This window comes from Gavia stellata, chromosome 21, assembly GCF_030936135.1.
Source record: "Gavia stellata isolate bGavSte3 chromosome 21, bGavSte3.hap2, whole genome shotgun sequence".
Lineage (NCBI taxonomy): Eukaryota > Metazoa > Chordata > Aves > Gaviiformes > Gaviidae > Gavia > Gavia stellata.
In genome coordinates this window covers 3882418-3907411 of record NC_082614.1, presented here as the reverse complement: position 1 = coordinate 3907411, position 24994 = coordinate 3882418, and the positions used below count along the sequence as shown (strand labels likewise).

Sequence of the window (24994 nt, the reverse complement as noted above, 5' to 3'; positions counted from 1 at the left end):
TAAGGCAAGAAAGACTTTCATTTCATTAAAATAAGAAACTAAGGATAAAGTAGCCTTAAAACAAAATACCTTCAGTGTAGCCGTTAAATTTGAGCAAAGAGGACTACAAGCCCACACTCAGGACTGTCAAAAGCAGAGATTATAGTTAAAAGGTTGATCTAGGGGCACTGGGGAAACTGGCAGTGGGCAAGGAACTGACAGAAAGGAGTTGTACAAACCTCATACATCCTTCCTGGAGATCCAAGATCAGCGTAGAGAGTAGAGTAAGAGGTTTAGATGAAGTTTTGGCAACTTCGTGCTGAAGCACTGCCCTGAATCAGGATCAGTTTACGTTACCCATCTCCCCAGTCAATACAACAGTACACTTAAATTTCTTCCTTCCCACCCTGACTGCTCACCATCCTCATTCTTTCTTAAGTTTGTTTTTCACCACTACAACTTGCAGTCCAAGGCTACACTCCTTGATTACCTGCAACACCACAAGATGACTCCTTACGATAACAGCAACTTTCTCAGCACAGTTGAGTGTTCACCGGGAGGTTACAGAAGAGGGAAATGGTGGAACAGTGCCACAGGTATTCGCTTCCAGAAGTCTCTTCAAATTCTGATTAGGGCGTGAACTAGAAATGTGTGTCCCATCCCATCACACCCACCACCCCCCTCCCTACCCCCCGCAATCTAAGACCACAGCTGATGGAAAGACAGGCTTTTGGCTGCGAGAGCAGCTATTCTTGCCCCACTTCTGCCAAGGAATAGGGATGGTGAGCAGATCTTGTCGACTCGGAGTAAGATGTGGTGTTGAAGCTATATAATTAAGCTTACACAATGCGCACCTATACCACACCTGGCTCCAAGAGAGCTGCTGCACTTCCACACTTCTACCAATACCTTTAAAGTTACCCCAAAACAGATAACATCACAGCAGTAGAGAGATCACCTGCTGTTAGCAGGCTGGCAAGCTATCTCCCCAAAATTGAACCAAAGTTCCCAGCTATTTCCACAAACATATCTACTGATAAAATGATATAGGTAGGAAATAAATTCTGCTATTTACTTAGGACTTTTTATTACAAGAACTATGATTTTTTTTTTTTTTTTAAGGCTCAGTGACAAATCCTGTTTGGTACATCATCACCTTATTAAAAAACCTGTCACACGTGCAGAGAATGCTAGGTTATATTAAGTATGCTTTTAACTTGACAAAATACAGCTTGCTGCTTTCCACCTGACTAACGCTGCAGCAAAGATGGCACATTTTCAAGGGGTGGGAAACAGACACCCTCTCCTTTCCTCGCCAAAGCTCCAGATCCAGTTGAAACTCTAAAAACACAGTAAAAATAGGTAAGGGGTCTCAGCCACAAAGGCAACACATCAGAAACTCGGCCATAACACTCCACTCCCAGATCCATGTACACACATCAGTTATTGGGATGTGACTGCCACCCAACTGCAGTTAAGTAAAACAAATGGAAACAGTTATTTAAAATACTCCATTTATCCAGATATGAAAGGCTCAACTGATGCTGAACAAGAAGGCAGTTCAAAAGCAAAACCAAAAAGATGCCTCAAAGTGACAGATATTGATAAAAGCAGAAATTACAACTGTTTGTCCAGTAATCAAAAGGAGCACAAAGTTCTTTTGCACAGAAGGCAAAGATCTGACAGCATTGCCAGTGCACTGTGTAGTTCATGCCAATGCAGTCGCACATGGTATTGGTGGTTTCACCCATCAGCAGAAGACTGAGAATAATAAAGGAATGCCAGAGTCAGATCTTTAAACATCTTGGAAGGGAATACATTAATATCACCACTTGAGCATTTTCACTTGTGCTACTGGAGAGCAAGTGTAGAAACCCAGTGTCATCTCCAGCAATTAAAACACCCTTCAAAGGGAAACCTTCGCATGACATTTTAGGGAACAAAGGTTTTGGCTATACACTAAAAGCACGTCAATGCTGCTTCCTACTCTGTACCAGGCTTCTTTGGAAGATACAACAGATTCAGTATCTCCTGTCAGCAGGATTCCAGCATAACCTGTTACTCTGAGCATCGGTAAAGAAAGTGAAATTTACCTTTCGCCTCTCTACATGTACGAGTGATTATACTCATACATATAGTTCATATAGTCTCACTAGCTGCGAAGTCCAGTTAATTAATCCTTTGGTTTATACTCATCCCTCTATTTCAGGTAAGCAACTTCAGCAAACAGACATACTCTTTGCTTCTTCATTGAAGGGTTTTTTAATGTTAAGAGAAATGGAAGCTTCTGACTAACCAGGCATGACTGCTTAACTACATTAAAATCAACTGGATTTTCAGCAGTTTCTAAGCTGTTCACGCTTTCCTAAAAAAAGCCTCGGTGCTCAAGTCTTTAAACAGTTCATCCAATAAAGCTGATGTATACCAGGTATTACAGATGCATCTCTCAGCTGCAGCTGAAAGCTGGCAAGATTCATCTCCTTTTGCCCAACATCCTGAGCCTTGCAGGAAAACAAAACCAAAAAGAATTAATAACCTCAGGTCTTGACAAGCAATGCTTCTTCCACTGGTCTGACTCAAAACATAAATGTTACATTGTTTTCAACATACAAGTCCCATCTATGCACCATGAAACAACGATGAAAAAAGTATGATGCAAAGTCTTCTTAAATAGTCACCCAAAATATAAAGAAAGCATACAGAAGCTCGATGTAAAATCCAGAAATAGTCCAGGGAAGTGTTTGGGTATCACTAAAGATTTAAGGACTACTGGGGATTATGTGGCCAGCCACAAACTGTCTCTTAAGAGGTCATGACAGTGTTCTCTGCTGCTAAGATGAGTGAACAGACTGCCATTCCCTATTAGACATTTGTCTATCCGTAAAAAAAAAAAGACCAAGGAAGAGCATACAGTCATGCAGCTGATCGTCGACGAATCACAAAAACACCTCGCTGCAGCTGTCCCAGATAGATTCTCATCTTTGTGCTGTCACTCGTTTTCCTCACCCAGATCTGCGAAAGAAAAAAAGAAAGGGGCAGGGAGATATATTGGGGAGAAAAAGGGAAAAGCCACAGTAAGCAATACGCAGACAAGCAAGTCCAGGTATTCTTATAGTCAGATCCGAACATCTCTGTTAGTCAGGGTGCACAGATGATTTATCCTAAGCCCTTCTCCCTCCCCATATTAGGCATTTGCAACCTGAGTAGAAAACGAAATAAGGTTTCTAACTTTACCACCTTAACTTCCTGCTCAAAACACTCATCAAGAAAAATTACTCTTTCCGAGCATCATTAGGAAAGCAAGTTTCCTTCTGCTACAATTCGCAACAGAACTCTGGCATTAAGCTTTACCTAATCAAGAATAAGTCTCTCTAGATCCACAGATCATAAAATTACCTGTCCTGGGATTTGTCCAGATGAGTAACTATTAGTCAAATGAAAAGCTTATTCTGATTTTGTTCAGTGAAGCATCTCTCACAATGTATTAAATAAATTGTATCTGAAGATAAAAGGGCCTCTTTTTCAAACACCTGCATGGAAGAATTCCCAAAACTTGCCGATATTCAGTATGTTTCAAAGGACAAATTGCTTCCATGGAGGCAGCCACTCAGAATTTTTAAAAAAATAAAAATCACTTTCAAGAAGTTTAGACCTAAATACCTGTACTTTAAAAACCAAATCTGAGCAAATCTCCTCTGCATTTTATCATTCTAATGCATTTAAACATATTTAAATAAATGCATGGAAAATAAGAGAATCCAGCTCTTAGTAGTAGAGTATTTTAGGACACAAGTCCAGTATTGCCTACTGCAAAGGACTGTAAAGTTAGTGTGCATGCAATTTATCCAAAATTTTTTTTTGGGGTATCATAAGCTAGAGGCCTGGCACAACAGATTGATTTAACTCTATTTTAATTATAAATTGACTTTACTAGCAGAAGTCCTCAATATCAAATAAATTTAATATTTGCCTGCATTTGTACTTCAGTTATTTCCCTAGAGAAATTAGAATCCACCTTCGTCGATAATAATTCCTCTACTGCAACATTTCAAGAATCTGGTATGTTTTACTAACCAAAAGAATTCTTGTATCTACAAACTCTGAGCAACCATACAGAACAACAAACATGTACAGTTTTACAGTCTATCACAATAAGATGGAATGATATGTTAGTTTTGCTAAAGTTAACTGCTTTAAGTTCCATTTGGAGGAAAAGTAAAATTCAATTTTAAGTGACCACAACAGTGAAATTACTTATTAATACTAAAATGTGCCACAGTTCAGAAAAAGAAAAGCATCAAGACATATACTGAACTTAAAACTGATGTTTTAGTCATATAATGTATTTTGCAATCAGAAGATAACATCTATTAATTCTAAAGAACTGAAGGAGATGAATAGAAACAACCAAATCCATATCTGAATTTCTTTTATTCCTAGACTGTAAAAGAAAAATAAGCTTCCCCCTTTTTTTCAACTCCCAAACTGAGATTGCTGAATAAACTCACGGGAATAAAAACCAAAACCTTTCCTGCAAGTACTGAAGAGTTTATTGTTGTCAAAAGGCAAATGATTGAATTGGTTCCACACACTTGGCCAATGATTTCCACCAATGCAGTACTTGATTCACAGTTTCCAAGGAAATCACATCAAAAGTAATAGAAATATATTCTGTTTAGATCTAAACACATCACCAAGTTTTAAAGAATTTGGGCCTTGGAAGAGTTTTTTTGGTTTATTTGTTTTTTAAGAGGGATACTCATAGCTCAAGCTCTGAGCTGGAGGGGCCCATAGCCAATTACAAAATTCAAATCCAGTTTAAGAAAACAGCTTTAGACCTTCATATGAACAAAGATGCCTCTGATACACTGTTAACTACTTCCTTTCCCCAGCCACCAGAAGGCAACTGTATGCCATAATTTCGCTGACATTTCTTAGCTACGTCTTTTCACTTCAAGCATTAATGGAAATGCTGGTGGGGAGACACACTGTGCAAATATTTTTGGAAAACTTTCTCTGAATAACTTGACTTCCTTTAGAAATGCTACCACCTTTTGACTCCAGTTGACAATTAGAGACATCAAACCCAGGTCTGCCTTCCAGCTTCTAAATTAAAGTAGGAACCAGTAAAATCATAGCTTGGCAACCATGCTTTTGAACATGTGATGAAATCCAAGACGTGCACACTGTACTCCTAAAAGTACACCTTCCCATTTCAGTATTCTCTTAAGTATATCTCCCTTGGCTTTATACTGTTGTAACGAACCATCACAGGGCAAACAAGTGCCAAGCCTCCTCCCCAGCCTCTCTCAAAAAAACCCCACAAAACCAAAATGAAACCTATTGTCTCACTTTAAAGTGGAATTCATGCAATAATAATTAACAGATCACATTTCCTTCAGGTTTCAGGTAAGATGCTCCCAAAAGATTGAGTTTTAATGTTTTAAGTTAACAGTAATAACTTTAATCAAATTAGCAGCACTGTATTTTTAACGCACCCATTAGCATGCTACTCCTACTTTATCTAAATAACCAACCGTTGAGCGTAACAACTGTTATTGCAAGGAGAACAGTTGTGATACAAAGTGTATCCCATATGCAACTCATTTTGTTGAAAATAAAATATTTCCCCTTAGCTGGCAAAACAAATTAAAGTTACTTTATTGGCTAATTGAAGAGAAGTGCATTCAAGTCTGTAATTTCTTTCCTTGAAGTGCCTGGAATCTGCAATCAAAGAATAAACTGCTCCCTTCGCCCAACTGATGCACTGCTTGAGCACTAAGCTTATTTTGCAGCAAGATTCACATCAATCTTAGGCACACACCTCTCTTCACCTGCTTCTCTAAGCCTTAATCATTAGCCACAAGGAAATTGCCTCAGACAAATGACTCGTCTGCCCCATCTCCCAGGTAGGTGATGAATGCTGCCAGCTTACTTCACAACACATGTACTCAGGCTAGCAGGAAGAATTTTCTCCTCTAACAACAACTAAATTTGGTGACAAAGTTTTTCCTCATCCTCTTCTGGATTCCCAAGGGGGTTCTTTTTTTAAATTTTGCATTAATAATAACTGTATGTAAGCTCTTGAAATAATGGAAGTGGAACTTATGAATGTAGTGCCAATGAGATGCAACGTCACTTCTCCCCATCTTTTCTGCACGTAATACTGATTTTCTCTTAGCCCCTACTAGACAGCTGTCTGCCTGCCTACACTGACCCACGCCTTTCCCCGCTCCCACGAAAAACAAACCAGGCTACTACCTCGTTGGCGCCCACAGAACTGATCACACAGCTGATCTTAGTGTTCTCTTTAGACTCCAGGTAAATAGCCTGGCTCTTGTGGTACCTGCAAAAACAAAATAAATAAAAGGAAACACATGAAGCCATTAGCTGTCCAAAGACTGAGAAAAGAAACAGTAATAAGGTTGATAAAGCTAGGGTTCTACATTTGGATAAACTCAATATGAAGTCTGTCTTTCTTTCCACACCACTTTCCCATCTTCACAACATAGCGGGTGGTCTGATTCTACACACACACTTTGCATTTAAATGATGCTTTGAAACTCACGAAGCTCTCAATTCACATTCAATTCTATAAGCAGATTACTGAAAACAGATTTCACATCTGAAAGAAGGAAGGGCAGGGCACCAAGCCACAAGACAGGAGTACACGGATTGACAATAAGCCCATGTTTCAAGAGTTAATCAAACTAGCCTTTCGCATTTCAGACCCAGGATGGATTTTAGAAGGCAACCTGATATTATGCCTGATAAATGTGACAGAGCAAATCACAGATACTCAAAAGTTATTCACATTCCCCCATACAAAGTTCCTAGTGCACCACCACCACCAAGTAAATTGTACTCCATCAGTGCAATCTATGCAGTGTTTAAACAGAGACCTCAAATTTCTAATACTGTTTTATTTTGTGAAAATACCCAAAACGGTAAGTGATGGGCAACTGACTCTGCAAGAAGCTGTATACACTTGCCATAGGGAGGCTGTGTCTAAGCATATTTTTTTTTCCCTTTTAAATCATATTTTAGTCATGTTATATATTTTTCTTAGTGCATTTTGTATAAAACAAAGTAAAAACTCTGAAATTCCTAACTCTGAATTGCTTGACTTCATGGTCTTGCCTTCTTCGTAGACCATGTTTCTGGGAAGTGCTGCAAAGTGTGCTAGACAAAACTCTCCAGTTTCTGTTTATTCTGCCTAGGAGAGTTCCGCAGGCAGAACTAATTACACTGAAACAGATTATTTGAAGTAAATAATCTTATTCAAGAGAGCACCAAAATGCTTTATAGTTACAAAAGCATAACTATATTTCCACCTTTACCCTAATCATGATGTGCTTCATATTTAACTGAGCAATCCAAATTGCAGAATCACTGCACAGAGACTGCCTCAGTAACTACTCAGTATGCAACTCCGTGCAGTCTGATTGGCTGACAGTCATTTGTCAAGATGCATGGATTTGCATAATCTTTACAGTTATTTCTACAATAACCACACTGTAAATACGGAAGTCTTCCAATAGTTTATTCCATAATCTCTTCCTCCCGGCTCATGTACTCAGAATTTTTACACTGCTTGCCAGTAACAGGAATGATAGTGTCAGCTTTCAGCCTTCCGAATGTACTAATTACCAACGGGCTGAGTGAGGTAATAAAAAAGCCACACCAAATTCTGCAACCTTTAGACACTTGTGCCCACCCATTATTCTTTTCTCCCTCATTTTAACAGAAAGGATGTCAGTGGGTTCCAGGACAATGTAATAGCAGCAACGATCTCAGCCAAAAATCTCAGTTCACTGAGCCCAGATGATCATGAATTGATATAAAGGAACAGTGTAAGCTACGACAAATCAGACCTCACTAAGACATGACATAAAAATCAGTCCAGCAGTGTCCTACCATGCCATGCTATGACTGCTTATGCAAGGAGAATTCACGATCTTGACAGAATCAGTGCACAAGTTTACGAGTGCAGAAGATACCACCAACAAAGGACAACTCTCAAGTCATTATCTGTGCAGGCACAGATAATGAAATAATTTTTCCACTCAAAGCTGTTTCCTCTAATTTTTGATTATCAGTGAATTCCAAAGCTAATGCCACACACCAAGCTGGCTTCAGCTCCTGGATTTCACATCACAAGTTACTGTCCATCAGTAAATGTAGGTTAACTGTGCACAGAAAAGGCAAGGTAACAAGTTAGTTCAGCACTTTTTCATTGAAGAGTTGTCTCAACTGTCTCAAGCTCCATGGACACAGAGCAACAGGTCAGCTGAAGGCAGAGTAGCCTGGTACGTCTCTATTATACGTTCATGTCTCAGCCTTTTACTGAGTTTATATACCCACAGGGGAACAGAGGGTTAGAACTGAGGAAAATACTTCAGATGAAAAATGCAATTGAATTTTAAGTTGGCTTTCAAGAGAAGGAAAGTGCCAAACAACTCTTGCAGTAGGTAAAATACACCACAATACTGACAGGTGAGGTAAGCAGAAACAATTCCACTTTCTGCTACAAAATATTTTGCTGAAAGGCTGTGATTTTCAACTGCATCTCCCTCCATCAGAACATTGAAAGAAATCACTCTGCATTATTGTATGCAGACAAAGCTAAAAGCAAAAAGATAGTTGTTTTACGGTGAAGTGTATTTTAGGTTCTGACGGGGCAGGGGAGGGCATGGAACAAAAAATTGACTGATGATAAAAACCTGAAGTCTAATTTCACATCCATCTGAAACTCCCTACACAAAGTCTCCACTTTGGAGACATGTTCATGAAATGTCTCTGCAAGACCTTAGGGAGTCCATTACTAGCCTTAAACAGTAACTATTTTTGAGATAATGGTCCTTCCTGGCTGCTGTCAGGAAACAGAGAAAGTAGTCACTCCTGAGCTGTCAGTTTTATTATTTCTGGTGCATGCCAGCAACTACAGCCTTAATACACCTTAGCAAAAATTACCCTCCCACTATCAAGAGCTACTTCATTATAATACCAGCTACTTTGTACAAGTACTATTACTATCAATCAAAAGATCTAAGCAGGATTATTACAGCCAAAAAATGTAAAATACTTATCTTAAAACACCATAAGAACAAGGAAGACAGGAAAGGCAACAGCTGGAATTCCTGACAGTGAGACACCCCCCCCCCCCCCCCCCCGACAACTGAATTCAGCAAGATGAAAATACCTGTTAGTGTTTTGTGTTCCAACTAGGTACTTCTCAGAAAGAGCTTGTGCTTTTGAGGGATTCATCTGGGCTCACAGAAGCTCTCCCAGGTTTAAATCTGGTGGGAGCTTTACTGACAGATTACTTCAGATTCCATCTTTCCTTTTTTTTTTTTTTTAAAAACTTATGCAACACTTTACAGTACTGCACATGCTTAAAAATTCTGAAGAACAGTTTACTCATCCAAATATACCCCAGAGAATAGTCACTTTACACAAAAAAATTATGAAAGCAAAAAAGGAACTCCTTGAATTTGTGCAATGACAAGTAGCCTGTTCAGTTCATGCCTGCTTTATGCTTCACAGAAGTTTAAGCTCCAGGCAGCAGCTTTTATCCGAGTTGTATACATTGAACCCTCGATAAACCGTCAGTCAGAAGACTAGCAGAATGAAAAACTGACCAACCATACAAGATGGCTGCTGTTTAGAAAACAACCTTCACACCTATCATTTTCCATGATAAAATTACAACCTCGTCACTTGTTATTTTGAGCCACCAGAACACTAAAGTAGGCAACAAATAAGCATACGACTTGGAAATTGCTTTCTGCTCAAGGAGTACTAGATTGGCCCCCTGATTATCCAGTTTTGCATGTCTCATGGATTAAGTTTAAGACTACTAAGATTTCTCTGCAGAATTTAATATTTTCCTTGCGTTTTCTGAGGCTTGCACAGCTATACGCCCATAAAACTTAACAGAGCTAAACCCAATCAGCAATTCTGAAGTTGCTTCTCCTGCGTGGGTTTGATCTTTAAAGGTCATTTGGATATATTAGAAACATTTTTCATTCTGCTCATCTGGTGCACAACATTTTGTCCGCCACCCTGTGGAATGATGGGCTAGTGTTCTGCAACACTGAACACCAGGACTGGGAATACTGCCGACACCAGTATACCTGCAATCAGCGTATCTGTATCCTAGCTGACCAGTTTCACAACTACATCACACCGCGTCTGCTGGTGGCTCTCTTACTTAACATTAGGTTTGACAAAAATGTTTCCCGAGTGTCACAGTGTGCATCACTGACTTCATGGAAAAGATTTAAGTCTCCTTTTATCCGAGCAAATAGTTACTCCTGAAAGTCTACAAGGTCTAAACACTCCATTATCACTTCTGATTTACCGAAGTCGCAATGATTAGCCCTTGGAGGAAGAGGCTAACCTCTGCTCCAAACCATTTTTGTCCTGAAATTCTTTTATCAAAGCAATTTCTCTCTGCAGTCTTTGTCTCCTCACTACACAACACTCAGGCTGATTAAAACAGAAGTTTACCAGGGCTTACCATCTCTTATCATAATAGAGTTTTCCATCTTCTATCCGGGCTTCAAAGCGCTGTGCTGGAGACTCTGCTGGCGTAGCTGGGAGGTGTTCGGGAGAGGAGGGAGAGGCTGAGAACAGGATAGAGACTGTGTTTAAAGACCAGCATGTGTCCACTGCACAGTAGCACATCTGACTGCAGAATTGCAACTGATAAGGTCATATTAAGCAGAAATAACAAGTACAGAAAGCTACAAACTCAAATTTCCATCAAAAAAATATTCTCTATTGGGATGAATAATTCAACTTCTGCCTTGAGTATATAAATGATAATATTCACTGAAATACAATACTTATCTGAAAAACATTGATAGGTAGATGATAGACAATATGTCCTTCATTTTCTTTTAATTCTAATCTATAGTAAATAGTTAAATAGGGTCAGAATTACTTAGGCAAGTTAGTACCACTCTGTCTTGAAATAAACTGGACAGACACATCTAGAGAGCTAAAGGCATAAAACCGTAAGCTCTCAATCCCTCCATCTACCTGACAAACAGGTAAGCTGCCCAGATACATCTGAATATAATGGAAAAACCTCTTTACAGTTAGATTGTCCCATGCCCAAATGTTTCAGCCACCAAAGATGCGTATGCTTCCCTTCCCATCCCTGACAAACTTCAGAACAGATGAAGAGACTCCACACAGCACTCATTCGCCACAGCAGCTACGCAAAGAACAGCAATTACACAGTCAAAACAATTATACAGTCAAATTACACAGTCAGCAATTATACAGTCAAAAAGTCTACAATATAATTCTCTGCTCAAAACAGCATGACTGTGAACAAGTTCCAATGCAACTGTTAACTCACCTGGTCTCTTGGGTGATTTAAGCTATACGGAAAGAGAGCAAAGCAGCGTTAGAGATCTGACATGAACCATAGAAGTCTGCAGTAATAATTTCAGACAGCCTTACTTTCAATACTCTACATGGTTCTTTTTTTAAACATACTGTTACGTGACATAACACATAACCAGAACAGCATGCTATAAACAGCCAAAAGGTGTAGATAATCAGTATCATGATACAAAAGGTCTACAAACTGAACTTCAGAGCATTCAGATAATCCACTAAAACAAGTCAAAACCAAACCCATCTAACACACTATATTTAACATGATCCAACGTTTCTCAGGGTACACAAAATGCAGGAGATAAATCATTAGAGACACCTCAACAGCTGGCACAAAAACCACGCTCCACTACCATCCTCAAAAGCCTTACTGAGCAGCCTCTATTGTAAGAGATTAGATAAACCTTAAAGTGTTTAGCAAGAAAGCAACAGGGCAATCAAGTCTTGAAAAACTATAAACATACACACTGCACCCTATCCAGTTTGCTGAAGTATTGTGACAGTGGGGATCAAAAAAAACCAACTAAAAAACACCACCCCACATTAAGGTCTAAAACAGAGGCAGCCTGTGATCTCACAGAAGACATGCTAATATCTGTTCAGCTGTGCGGAGGAAGAAAGAAACTCCTCAAGATAGCTCATCACTTGGTTCAGACAAAAGGTTACATTTTTAGATGACAGTAATTTTAATTAGGTTAATTAAACCTATTAAAATAAAAGGGAGGAGATACCATCTTGCAAAATCTTCCATTGTGTTACTTCAGAAAGCCTACCGGGATGAAATAGTCCCACACCTCAAAAAAGAACATAAAGGAGAGAGCTCTGTTCTCTTCAGGGGAAAGCATTAGCTTTCTCTTTAAAACAAAGAAATACAAACCAAGCAATAATCCCTACAAACCAAGCAATAATCCCTACCTTATTCAGTGTTCTCAGGTCCTCCATTATTTGCTCATCAGTCAACAAATAATTTAGCTGAGGTATCCAGAATTAAGGTTCCCATAAGCTCTTGACAAGCAAAGCTAAAAATTAAATGTCAATGATATTTCACTTGACTAAACATAAGCCAAAAGGTTTCTGTAAAGCTGCATAAGATTTTAGTGTCATATTTGAGCTTTTTTTGTCACATGAATTAATACAAGTCCACCCCCACAGAGCCTCATATTTAGCAGCAAACAGAGTACAAAATCATTTTAACTTATTCAGACATAACCATCAATGAAAAACCTTTAGTGGATTGACATTTACTTCATGGAGGCATCAAGCGCTAGCGTTTTAAGTGTTTGCGCTCTACAGAAACGAGAGATGAAAATCTGGGAGCTGAAACACAATGGACTCGCTTCAGATTTTGTACAATAAAGCCAAATCCCACCCAAACCTAGGAAAAAAACCTCATTATTTTGCAACTCATTAAGCAGGAATAGAGAGATAGGGAGAAGAGGGGAAAGCCCCACAAAAAAAAAAAACAAAAAAGAATGAGAAAATAAAGCCAGAGGCAGAAAACAAATCCTTGTGTGGATGAGGATAAATAAGAGCCTACCATTCACCTGAAAACAAGCCCCAAAATCTCAGAACACAGAAGATAGTGTATTTTAGCCTTATTAGAACCCCGCTGTCATTTTGTGTAGTTTCACAATTGCATCTCCCTACTTCCCTTTTCTCCTTGGTCATTTCCACACAAGAAAAACTTAAGTACACAGCAGGAAAACAATACCCAAAGCAGAGGACCCTCTCTCCAGCTTTAATCTAGTGTTTCCTCGAAACAGCTGTTAAGTCAAAAGTATTCAAAGCATTAAACTAAAGTTAAAAATTGCTAGGCTGCATTTTAAGGATTTTGTTCTGCTGGACTTCAATCCTCTCCCCAGTGAGGAAAGGCAGATAGAGTTTCACATTGCAGCTGCTGTATCATGCTCAATTAATAGGTCATGTTCACTATGAAACTCATTTATTTTGAATGAGATAGGGGCACTAATAAATAGATATTTTTTCCTGAAAGACTGAACAGAATCTCCAACCAGAAAGAGGTTAATTAAAATTGGAGATGCTTGTGACCATCCTGCATGAACTCTCAAGTTCAACTCTTAAGTTCAAGGTTTGATATTGCCTTCAGAAAACGTGAAGAACTCAGAAGTCACAAGATAGTTTTTTTTAATCTGATTTAAGCCATACAAGTTTGGAAGCTAATAATAAGCCTCTGCAAAGCAAATATCATTGCCTTTCTTTCCAGGTGAATTTAATATACAAATAGAAAAAGTGCCTATCATCACAGAAGAGCTAAAAACGTACTTCCAGAAGCCAAGGAACATTTTAATTATAAGAAACATGCAATAAGACAGAAGAGAAGGATTACATATACATGTTTTTCTCTCTCATGATATATAAAAACAAGATGGATTTTAAATTTTTTTTTTTATTCAACGAACAAATCTAGCACTCCTTGCTTTTGCTATGCATCCCTCTGGATCAGATATCTGAAGCCTTTATCAGAAATGGAAAAACTAGTTTGATACGACAAATATGATCTTTCTGGCAAATGTTTTGTCACATCTTGAAATAAGAAAAGCTTTGGCTCACGTAAAAAGCCATTTACTATCTACGGAATCAATTACCTCAGCATTTATATGTAATGTTCTTTTAAAGTTTTTCCTTTGTGAAAAAAATTGCCTGAAGAATTCAAACTATTCTCACTGACAAAAAAAAAAATCAAGTTATCTGACAACACTGTGAACTTTAAGTTAGGATACCGAGGGACCTCCGAAGACTGGTTGTGCTATATTAATTTATTACACTTTATACATGACAAATTGTACTTCAGTATTTCCTAGATTAAAATCTGATCCTAGCACCCCATTTCATTTTCCTTCCTGTACAAAACAACACAGATGCAGATAGCATGCTACCCTCAAATACAATAGCCCTCCAATGACTCCGTAAAAGGATATCAGGGGCAGGTTTCCTCCTCTTGTCTGGGATAGGAACTGGATCATTTGGTCGTCGCCTCAGTTTCCTTGTCATAATAGGCTTCACTTCCATTGAATCTGTAGAGTAATGAAGTTGGAGAGCTGATAAGACCAGAGGGAAAGGATTAAGAAGCAGCAGCTTTCTACACAGGGCACAAGGAAAATAATCTTTCCTCTTTCATATAGAAAACTGGATATTTTTTTTTGTGATAGCTTCCAGCATCCAAGCTGGAACTGCTGACAGTGAATACAAGTTCTCTTCCATACTAGGTCACTGTTCAGTTACAGCGTTGCAATGCCATGGTTACAGCTTTCGTTGGCTGGAAGTGGCACAGTTGTTTTGGGGGCATTTTACAGCTCCTTCAGGTACAGATAACAAGCACAATGATGCTACAAGGATTCAAGGCAAATTTCTTTAATGCTAATGCTATCTGCTTTTGAACAGATCATTTAACAGGTGAAGTTCATGGAGTTCTTTGCTAACAAAACTCGGATAGTTAATAGCATGTAAAACACCAGCTACAAATCAACTGCTCTCTTTCTTGTCTTCAAGCTGGAAAAATAGCTTTGTCAAAAGGAATACGGATAATTATTGCATTCAAGACTGATACAAGTCTGCTGGAGTAATTTTAAACACAAACAGTATTTAAATTCAGATTATCTAAAAATGTTTCAAATTATGATTAATGAAATGAACCTAATTAATAACATGCCGAACAGCAGTTGACAGGAAATAAATTGTAGCATATGCACTGGGGAAAAGGAAAAAAATCTGTTTAAAATTGAAACACAAGTCTCACCACCAAGTAATTATCTGAAATTACAGTTTGCCCTAATACCTACAGGTAGTCTTAACTGAACTACTTTAGTCAAACTCTCACAAATCATTCCTTAATTTATGAAGATACCTTGAACTGGCAACCAAGAGACCACAACTTAAATGCTAAACACATCATCTCACCTCCCTTATGTGCTGATAATTATTCGCTCATCTTTAAGTACACCTGAATCACATCCTCGGTAGCACTTAAGTCTATGAAGCCTCTTTGGCTCCCTCTAGACACTAAAAGCTTGAGCAACTATGCATGTTCAAAATACAGCAAATTACTTTTCTCCTTGTCTCAAGGGTGAACAAGGATGACCATGCTGCACATCGAGGGAACAAATATGACGACGAAAGTTTTAAAAAAAACCATATGAACTGCCACTCACTGAGTGTATGCCAAAGGAAACCTTATCTCTAGGATTCAAGGCTGAATTTGAAAAACTCTGAACAATAATAGCCCTGCAGACATTAAAAACGTAACTTACAGTGTTGAATGTAAGCCATTCTTCTCATTTGTTAAGACCGATTTACCCCTCAGAAGAGGGGTTTGAAGCACTTACTCAAGGTGATATGCAACCAAGTTGACAAGGCTTTTTCTCCTTTTTAAAAATTAGTTTCAAATGAGTTGTCACAGAGTTATCTATATTGCTTAAAATGTGAATAAGGCAGCGATGAGTTTTCTTCTCTATCTTAGCATCCTGTATCTTAAAATTGTGACAAGTCAGCACCAAACAAGTTTTCAGAAAAAAAAAAACAGTTTGAGAGTCTTACATTTACTGTTAAACATTTGAAGAACTTCAAGATTTGAGAGACTAATGAAAACTTCATAAAGGAAGTTTTGAAGAGCTGCTAAAGCACCAACAAATTTAACCTGAAACACAGTCTTGCATGAGGCTTAATAGTTATGAACGACACTACACAATGCTCCAGAACAGGAGGCAATTACTGCAACCTAGCGAACCTGCAACACTCCGAGCACTCACAGATGAGCCTATTCATCAGGTTGCTAACTTGCATCCTTGTATAGGCTGAACTTCCACAGGTTTTAAAAACCATTGAGTCCACATCAGTTCCAGTACTCTCATTTCTTAGCCTCCAGCACATGTTCACAACAAAATCTGTTACTTGAAGAACTCATGTTGCATTTCTGCTAGTCTGGAAGGAATGAGATAAACACAGAACGGATCTCTTCTCTACAGTTACTTACATGCCTTTTCCTAGAGTTGTATTTGATGAAACAGCTCATCTCTTCAGGACACACAACAACAGGGGGACACATTTCCCTGAAGAGGATTAATCTCGTCCCCAAATCAGACTACTAAATACTTCTTTTTATCCCTCCTCAGTCTCCCTGGATTCCTTCAGACTCCTAGAACATTGGTATGCAGATTTCCAAAGGTAAGATCTAGTCAGATCCTGATCCACTAATGAAAATCTGCTTACAAGATTAGTACTGTATTCCAACTTAGCAGTGAACAGACATAGGCATAGGATAACAACAGGAAAGTTAAGGCTACGGCACAGTTTGTAAGATCAGACCAGACTTCATAATTTAAAAAAGAGAAAATGGAAACAGCACAGCCCAAGCTGTTTTCCAGACCAGATCAGCCCTAACAGTTTGTACAAAGCCAAAAGCACTCTTGAGTATGTCCAAACACGTTTTAATTCTCATTTCTGAACACTAATTAAATTATTAGCTTACATAACTTCTGTAGATACTATGCAAGAGAGACATAAAAGGTCTAACTCATGGACAGGCCTCAGCAACGCAACCAACATTATCTGTTCACAGAGTGAGACAGTTACTCTTAAAAAGAGAATCAAATCAGACTTTGGTTCAGTATCACAGCAACGCAATTTGTGAAGGAGGCTAATTATCCCTCTGCTTAGCTCCACTGCCTCAATTACGGCAAAGAGCATTGCCAAGGCACCAAGGGTACCAACTGGCCTCATGAAAGAAATCTGCCCATTTAATGTCCATTTTCCAGAGTCTGGACACAAACGTAGCTCACAAATCTATTCTGGCTTTAAGTAGCATATTTCAACCTTTATTGTTTGCCTTTCTTCAACTTCTTGACCACCTATTACTGGAGAAAAAAGGACACAGCTTACAACCTGGCACCACCAGTGAGGTGAATGTTGCGGCATATCTCAATAGTTTTATCGCCAAATCACAGGCACTAAAGAAGTCCCTTACCCTACATATAAGAAAGCCTATCCACTCTGCTGCTTCACTGACACCGTCCGGATTCACTTGTTAGCAATTCAGGTCACTGAATTTTATTATGAACTGCTTTCGCCATTAAAAGACCACTGATTTGTGTTCTACATCTGTTGGCATTTGGAAAGTTTCAAAGCCTTCACACTAGCTGTCTGTATAAACCCACACTGCTATCTTTATATCTTTTTCTAAGCAGTAGCAAAGTGGATAAGACAAATGACAGATGCCTATCTTGGTTTTACCTCCTGTTAATTCCATGGTTAGCTTTTCATTCTCAATCATCTTCTTTTTCTCTTCCAACTCTGCAATCAAATTTTCCTTAAGCTCAATTTTCTTATCTTCAAACTCCTTTGCTGCTGCCTTCTTTTCCTTGACGTAATTTTTTTCCACCTGATCTGTCTAATGAAAACCAAAAGAACAAAAAGGTTAACTAAGGAACCAATGACTCAAGTTAACGCTATCACAGCAGCTTATTTTAGCTGCTGGATTGATTAGCTTTTCAGTTCAGAACAGTAGCATGTTCTAAAGATTATCAATATTAATAATCAACAAAAGCCATCTAAAAATTACTAAGCAAGCAGTACTATATTGGCAAAAGAATTATTTTTAAAAAACATTTTCATGTTGCATACCTTATCAAGTCTCTACGAGAGAGCTCTTCAGATTTATAAACAGCACTATCATTTACCACCTTAAACAAGCTTTTTAAACAAGCCAAATGCACAGCCAGCATACAGCAGCCCAAGAGCAAATATTTCTTTTAATTCTATTTTAATGACAAAGTCCAGAATTTACCTGAAGTAATACCAACAGTAGGCTGTACTACATCTCAAGTGTAATAATGCTAGCTAGAGGAAGAAAATCTCTTTAAGCCTTCTGGGAAAACAAGCACAAGTACTAGTTGATGACACAGGAGGTTTATACCTCTTCCATCTAGTTAATATATATTATGACAAATTAAGAGTACTTACTTCCAACTGGAGGAACAGTTCTGAAAGAAGAAAGACTTGATTTATTATCTTCAAAGATGCAAAAAATTACTTCCATAACATTTTAAGTCATTGAATATTGCAGCCAAGAGAGACAGTGAACTAAATAGTGTATGTACTCATCCAACCTCTACTCTCACTTCACAGGTTTACACTGAAAATACAGTAACTATGAAAAAATTCCACAAAAATACATTGTTAATTGAAGTTTTCTACAGATCGTCAAGCAGATTTGCAAAGCTTACACAGCAGTATTCCATACTATTCAGTTCAGCTACTATTCCCAGCAGAACTAAGCATGTAGTCCATCTTTCTTCCAGTTTAATTACAATCAATTGATACTAGATACGAACTTCCCAGATAGAAGCTTGAAACATGTAGCTGAACATATAGCTGACAAAATTCACAGTTTAAGCCATCTTCATGAACTTCAGCAATGACTCATTCAGAAATAGTTCCACAGCTGTTAGAAGAGTCATCTACTCAACTCACTTGTGTCTGATTTCAGGCTGTTTATGCCCAAGAAAACAAGGAAATTGTTATGTATCACTGAAGGTTAAGTTCTAACACATGGCAATGATTAGTTCAAGTCAGACCTATGGATGAGGTAAATGGATCTCTGGGTGTGAAACAGTCCTGCTACTGATGTTTGTGCAATTCCTAACAACTTGAAATCAAGCAGGATGGGACCCTTCTTGTGTTTCCTGGAGGACATAAAACCCAAAACAAAGTTTTTACTCAAGGTAGTGGCAAGAAAAGCCGTCTAAGGCACCTGATCAGTCCTCAAGTCACCATATTCCACCAGCATATTAAGCTTTGGCAATACTTGAAATAGTAAAAACTTCTGTAAAGATCACAAGCTTCAAATAAGTTTTGGAGAAGACTGCAGTAGCAACACTGTACTACTGTGTCTCTTTTTTTTAAATAATTTTAAAAAACAACAAAACAGAAATCAAAGATGACAATGGCCCACTAAAATCAAACCTGTTGTTTGCAAAGGGCTCCACCAATTGAGCACAGAAGCAGTATTATGGGGGTAATCAAATACAGGTAAATCTAAACTGTTTCTTTAATATCTGCAAACTCTCAAAAAAAACCCACAACCCCAAACCCTCAACATGGGAAGGATAAACATAAAAGACTGTTCTTCCTGTAGTACGAGGCATTGGATTTTTTTTTTTTTTTATTCATAAAATTGAAAGTTATCACCATCTGCCCTCATGTGGAAGAAATATGTTGCTGCAGCACTGGTACTTCGCCAGCCAGAAATATAAGTTTGCAGTTAGTCTTAATTTTATCAAAACAACCCAATATTACTAGAATGCAGCTCTACTGTACATGAAATTCATCTCAGAAGACAGATCCCTCTTAACGAGAAGTAGTTCAATTCACTTAAATTCCTCAAGCAAATCCTTTACCATCCCAACCGCTTTTAGAAAGATACAATTTATACTATTCAAAGGTTGGAGTACGTTAGCCATTATACAACTGCCACTGCCTCTCTGTCATATTTCCCAGAGTAACTGCCTAGGTATTAACAGGATTCATCCAACTTTTCTAAAGGTAAAACAGCTACATTTCCTATTTCCACATAATGGCTTCTATAAAAGGCCCTGCTTCAGTCTCCAAGATAAGAACCTACTGGAAAGAGAACAAACAAGAGGGAGGGCAAGCAAATGGATCTGATTTCCAAGCCATTTCTCTGCAGTAACACAATAAAGGCTACCCAGAAGGGCTGAGAGCTAGGCACTTTAAAAATTAACTCGGCCCTTCACTCCTGAAACAGAGCACCAGAACACAAAGCACAGGCAGCCCATTCAGCATCACAGCTACACAGAGTAACAGTTACAGCAGCACACCCTCTGTATTCATTGTTCCAGGGCACAAAACAGATCTTTGGGAAAGCATGTAGTCCTAACTTTCCATTCCTGCCAACTAAAAGAAACAGAGCACCTGAAGGTTTCAGACAAGTTGCACAATAGAACAAGCTAAAGTGGGAGACTGTAGGTTAGGCACGGTGCCAGATAAAAATGAAACAATTTTTTTTACTTGCACTTTTGCACACAAATGAAAACTAAACCTGTTTATTGGTGTTTAGTAAACAGTCAAACAATGTCAATGAAGGAGAAAAGAAAAAAAATCGAGATAAATCCCATCATGCTTCACGCACTCTCAAAAAAACCTACACTATACCCTCAGAAACAGAAGAACCCCTTGCTCCAGCAAGTTCCTTTTCTTTAAAGGACAGAATTACCATTATTTTTCTTCAGGTGTTATAAAACACATTAAGTTGTATGCAGCATCTTCGAAAGAAACTCATCTTACCTGCATTTCGTATCCTTTCTTTGTACTGCTGGTCCAACTTTTTCATTCTTTTCTGATATTCCTGAAGAGTACCTGGTTGAAATAAATTGTGGATTCCCACTGGAATTTCATTTTTTCCAAGTATTAAATTTTCTCAAGGAGCCACACACCACTTGAAACACAAATACTAATGTCTGCAATCAGAAAACTACACTTCTAGTTTGCTTATTTTGATAAGCACATTCCCTGTTTCTTCAGAAAGCTGACTACTCCTTTCAAGAAATGCTTTAGTACATAGAGGCTCAACGACAAGTGTTTAGAGGGAAAAAGGATGGAAAGTGGCTGACGTTTTTCACTCAGCAGCATGACTGAGAGCCAACTTTCAGTGAAGGATGCCGCTTACGTCTTTCAAAACCCTCATCCTTCTATAACCTTTGAAAAGTGCTGAAAATTGTTTAGAAAAAAAAGCTACCCTTTTCAAAGCTTACCTTCCTGCAATTGTTGTAATTGCCTCTTCAGAGATGCCAGTTTGTCCTGATACATCCTGAAAAGATTGAGAGCATGCAACTTTACTTTGAAAAACAAACATACATCATTTATTTCACCATCTGTTTAGGTAGGTTACAATGCGTTTACACGGAATTAAAAACCTTTTCAGAAGAACTTCAGGAAACAAACAACAACTAAAGGAATATTACTCAAATGAAAGGTTATCATTCTGTCAAAAAACCCTGCTACCCCATTGGTTTTACAATGTACCCAAACCAATTATTTTGGGAACAGTTCAGGATTATTAAATATTATTAAATAGGAATTTTTTTTTTTAGCTCTACAAATGCCAGAAACTTTAAAACAGAACCATTCTGCCACTCTGTCAAGTCTTAATATTTGTATATTAGTCTCCTCACATCTCCTCACATAGATTTTGACATTATAAAAAAAACCCCAAAGTCTATTCCTGGTGTTGTTGCAAACTTGTGTTTCCTCTCTCACATATCTGCGGTTTCCCACAGGCCAAGTCTTCCTGACCTGCATAAAAGCAAGTCTCTGCCGGTAAGCCAGAACACAAAATACTGCAAATAGACCTAAACATCAAGGGAAACTATTTCAAGTCTCAAAAAAACCTGTCTTCCTGGACAGGACTAGCATTCTATTGTTTAAGGGGTTCTAATAAACATCTTGCTTTTTGCTTGGCTTATATAAAATAGATCCTTTATTTTATCTAACAGATCTGTCTGCAGCAGGATTCATTTGCAGCAAAACTCAGCTGTTCCCAGAAACTCGTAGTTATTTCTTTGTTCACAACAGTAGCAGCACTTAGTTTCTTGAATACATATAGAACAGAGAAAGTAACTGAGGAGAGAAGAAATACAAGTATATGGACTCACTGCAAAAAAACAAACCCAAATAAACAGAACATGACATAATTTTTTATTAGAATGCGCTACTTACTGTTCTTTCATTTCTACAAAGTCCTCTTCCTCGTGTTTTGCCAGATCAGTTTCACTGGCATCCTCAGTGTCTAAATGAGGTAAAGAATGATGACTTGTTAAAACTAAAGAAGTATTTTAAAAAAAGTAGTAGTAAATTATTTAAAAACAAAGAAAGAAACAAACAAACCCTCCAACCTCAGGCAATTTAAGCTCAAATACACAACCAGATAGGCCTCTAGAAAGATGAATTCAAAGTGAAATGAACCACCTCTCTTTCCTGCAACTGCAAGTTAACCTACGTAAATCCTCTGGTAGTTTTGCAATGAAGCTTACATCAAGTCTAAACAACCTCACCTTCAGCTACTCTGGTAATTTCTTTCCAGTTTAAGACAACAGGTTGTACATTAATGCCCACATATACAAAGATAAGCTAGAAACAGTCTAAAGACTCTGAAAAACATTTCACAGACATCTTCCTATAGTTTCACCCATGACATAGTCATTGTCTTCCATACAGTATATTGAAACAGCTGTAACTGGTTCTGCATCTTGACCTGAAACAACCCAAACCAAAAATACTATGACTAGATGCTGTTAGGGTTGACCACAAAGGTCTCACTAAAGATAACAAAGTTACTTGCTGTGATCTGAACTTGACTTCTCAGCTATACGTTGCACAGAAGTACTTCAATATTTATACGTAACAAAGACCAGCACTACCATAAAGATAGCCCCAATTTTATGAATAGATAATATAAACAAATTAAACCAGTATGGGACTGCTAGTTTTCTGCTATGCCTTTTCATGCTTCTATTTATAAGACATGGGTAGCCAACAATTAATTACCTTTCCTCGCCAAGGAGAGGTCAGTGTCTCCAGGCTGGAGTTGTGGTAGGCAGGGTACAGCTGTAAAGCCTAAATCACAGTTACATTCCTATGTGTGGATGGGGGGGCACCAGTCCCCTAAATCAAACCTTTCTCAGATTTTTGTTAAACTATGAACAAATGCTTTAAGCTTACATGTATTAAGATAATATTCAACACATCAAAGATAAATCAAAAAGTTTTAACTGAAAAACATTTAGATGTCTAGGTCCCCATAAAGGACTTCCATGCTCAAGTTTACTTGTGTGCAGCCACGGAGAGCCCCACACTGACCTGTACACTGTCATCCTTTGTAAGGATTTACAGGTTTGGCTCTGGCACCTCATTCATGAACGTACCAGACATGATGGAGGACTCTCGCTGATGGAGCAACAGGCACTGGCAAAGGGTCATTCTGCATCCCCCTTATTATTTTATGGAGCCTACACCCCAGAACACTCCGGGTTTTACTTCCATTTCCCCTTCTCCACCGCTTTCCCGGTCCTTCTACAAAACCCCTCTTTCCTTGAACATCCTCTCGCAGCCCCTTACTTCTGTCCACACTTTCTTCTACCTTAAATGCCTTCTTCCCTCTTGCCCCTTCACACCACAGAAATATAACCAAGCCTCACGCACCAGATTTCTCCACTATTTTTACCCTGTCGTCCCATACGCTCAATCCCACCTCCTCAGCGGGGATTATCTCACTTTCCTCGCTGCTTCTTCTTCACCTGGGAAACCACTTCACTTCCACCTCTCCATCGGCTTCGCTTTTCTACTCTTCCACAGGGAACCCCAGCAATCGAATAGGCCCTTGTTTTCTTCACGTTTTCTGGCTGCTCCAGACCACTTCCCCACCAAGCCCGACCCGAGCCTTCCTTTCCCGGACACTCTCGCCCACCTCCCCAGCGCACCTGCCCAGAGCCGTCCCCTTCTTCAATCCGCCACCCCGGTGAGAGCCCCCCCCCCGACCCCCATGAGTCCCAGGCGCCTCCGCTTCTCCCCCCGCCTCACTCCCCACTCTCCCAGGGCACCAAAGGCCCCCCCGGCCCCCCTCCGGCCCAGCCCGCCGCGCTACCGACCCTCATCAGAGTCGCGGGCTCGAGCGCTCCGCTCGCCGTCCTCCTCCTCGGCGCTCTCCAGCTCCTCCTCCTCGTAGTACTCGGGACCGGGGGGCATGGCGGTGGCGGGCGCCCCAGGCGGAGCGGGGGCCGGCGGCGTGGCAGAGACCAGCCCGGCCGCGCTCATAGCGACGGGACGCAGCCGCCGCCGCGGGCCCGCGCCTCCGCCCGGCGCTCGGCAACAGCGCCAGGGCCCGCGCCACCACTTCCGCTTCCGGCCGGCCGGCCCGCTGACGGAGCGCCTCCGCCCGGCGACGGCGGCGGGAACCTACGGGGGGGTCCTTGGGGGCGGAGACTGGTGGCGGGCCGCGGGTTCGAGTCCCGGCCCCGCCGGTAGCGTAGGCCAAGGCTTAAACCGCTCCCGCTGCCGGGCTTTACTCTTCAAGGGGTTTATGGGGGGGAAGGGGCTTTGCCTGGACCGCCAGAGACCCGTATTCTCCCTTTTTGTCACCGGGATGACCCCATCTGCCATGAAACGCCTGTATCGCAGGGCAGAGACCCGCAGCGGTGCTGCTGCTCGCAAGGAGCAGGACGCTGCAGTGGAGGGAATGGACTTGTTACAACACTTCTACTACTCTTTCCAATTTATTTTTAATACAGAAATTAATTCCTTGTTCCTCCATGCTCTCAACAAAGCACCACCACGGTACGGTGATCTCGCATTCACCCAGGTGAAGCAGCTCCTTCATGCCACTAAATAGCAGCTTTCACAGAACAAGCGTCCGCAGCCATTATGAATGCCTCGTGTCTGCCGGGTACAGGTTATCCTCCTGACTAGACACTGCTCCAAAACTAAGGTCCAAGATTTAGATCCTGCAGTGAGATTCACGTGCAGGAACTATTAAATACAGGATCCCACTCCATATGAAAAGGCCTCTCATTGGTAT

The 24994-nt window shown here is 39.7% G+C and overlaps 1 protein-coding gene across 1 annotated transcript; it reads right to left on the bottom strand.

Moving 5' to 3' along the window:
• Positions 1 to 935: 935 nt before the first annotated feature.
• Positions 936 to 24234, bottom strand: SUDS3 (SDS3 homolog, SIN3A corepressor complex component). Its single transcript, XM_059827677.1, has 12 exons — positions 24069 to 24234; positions 22141 to 22210; positions 21177 to 21232; positions 20710 to 20781; positions 18367 to 18386; positions 17638 to 17794; positions 14331 to 14426; positions 12307 to 12368; positions 11351 to 11372; positions 10502 to 10607; positions 6241 to 6325; positions 936 to 2991 (listed from the first exon to the last, which is right to left on the bottom strand). Exons 1-12 carry the CDS (start codon positions 24232 to 24234, stop codon positions 2893 to 2895), a joined length of 1011 nt encoding a protein of 336 aa, XP_059683660.1. The 3' UTR covers positions 936 to 2892.
• Positions 24235 to 24994: the final 760 nt, after the last annotated feature.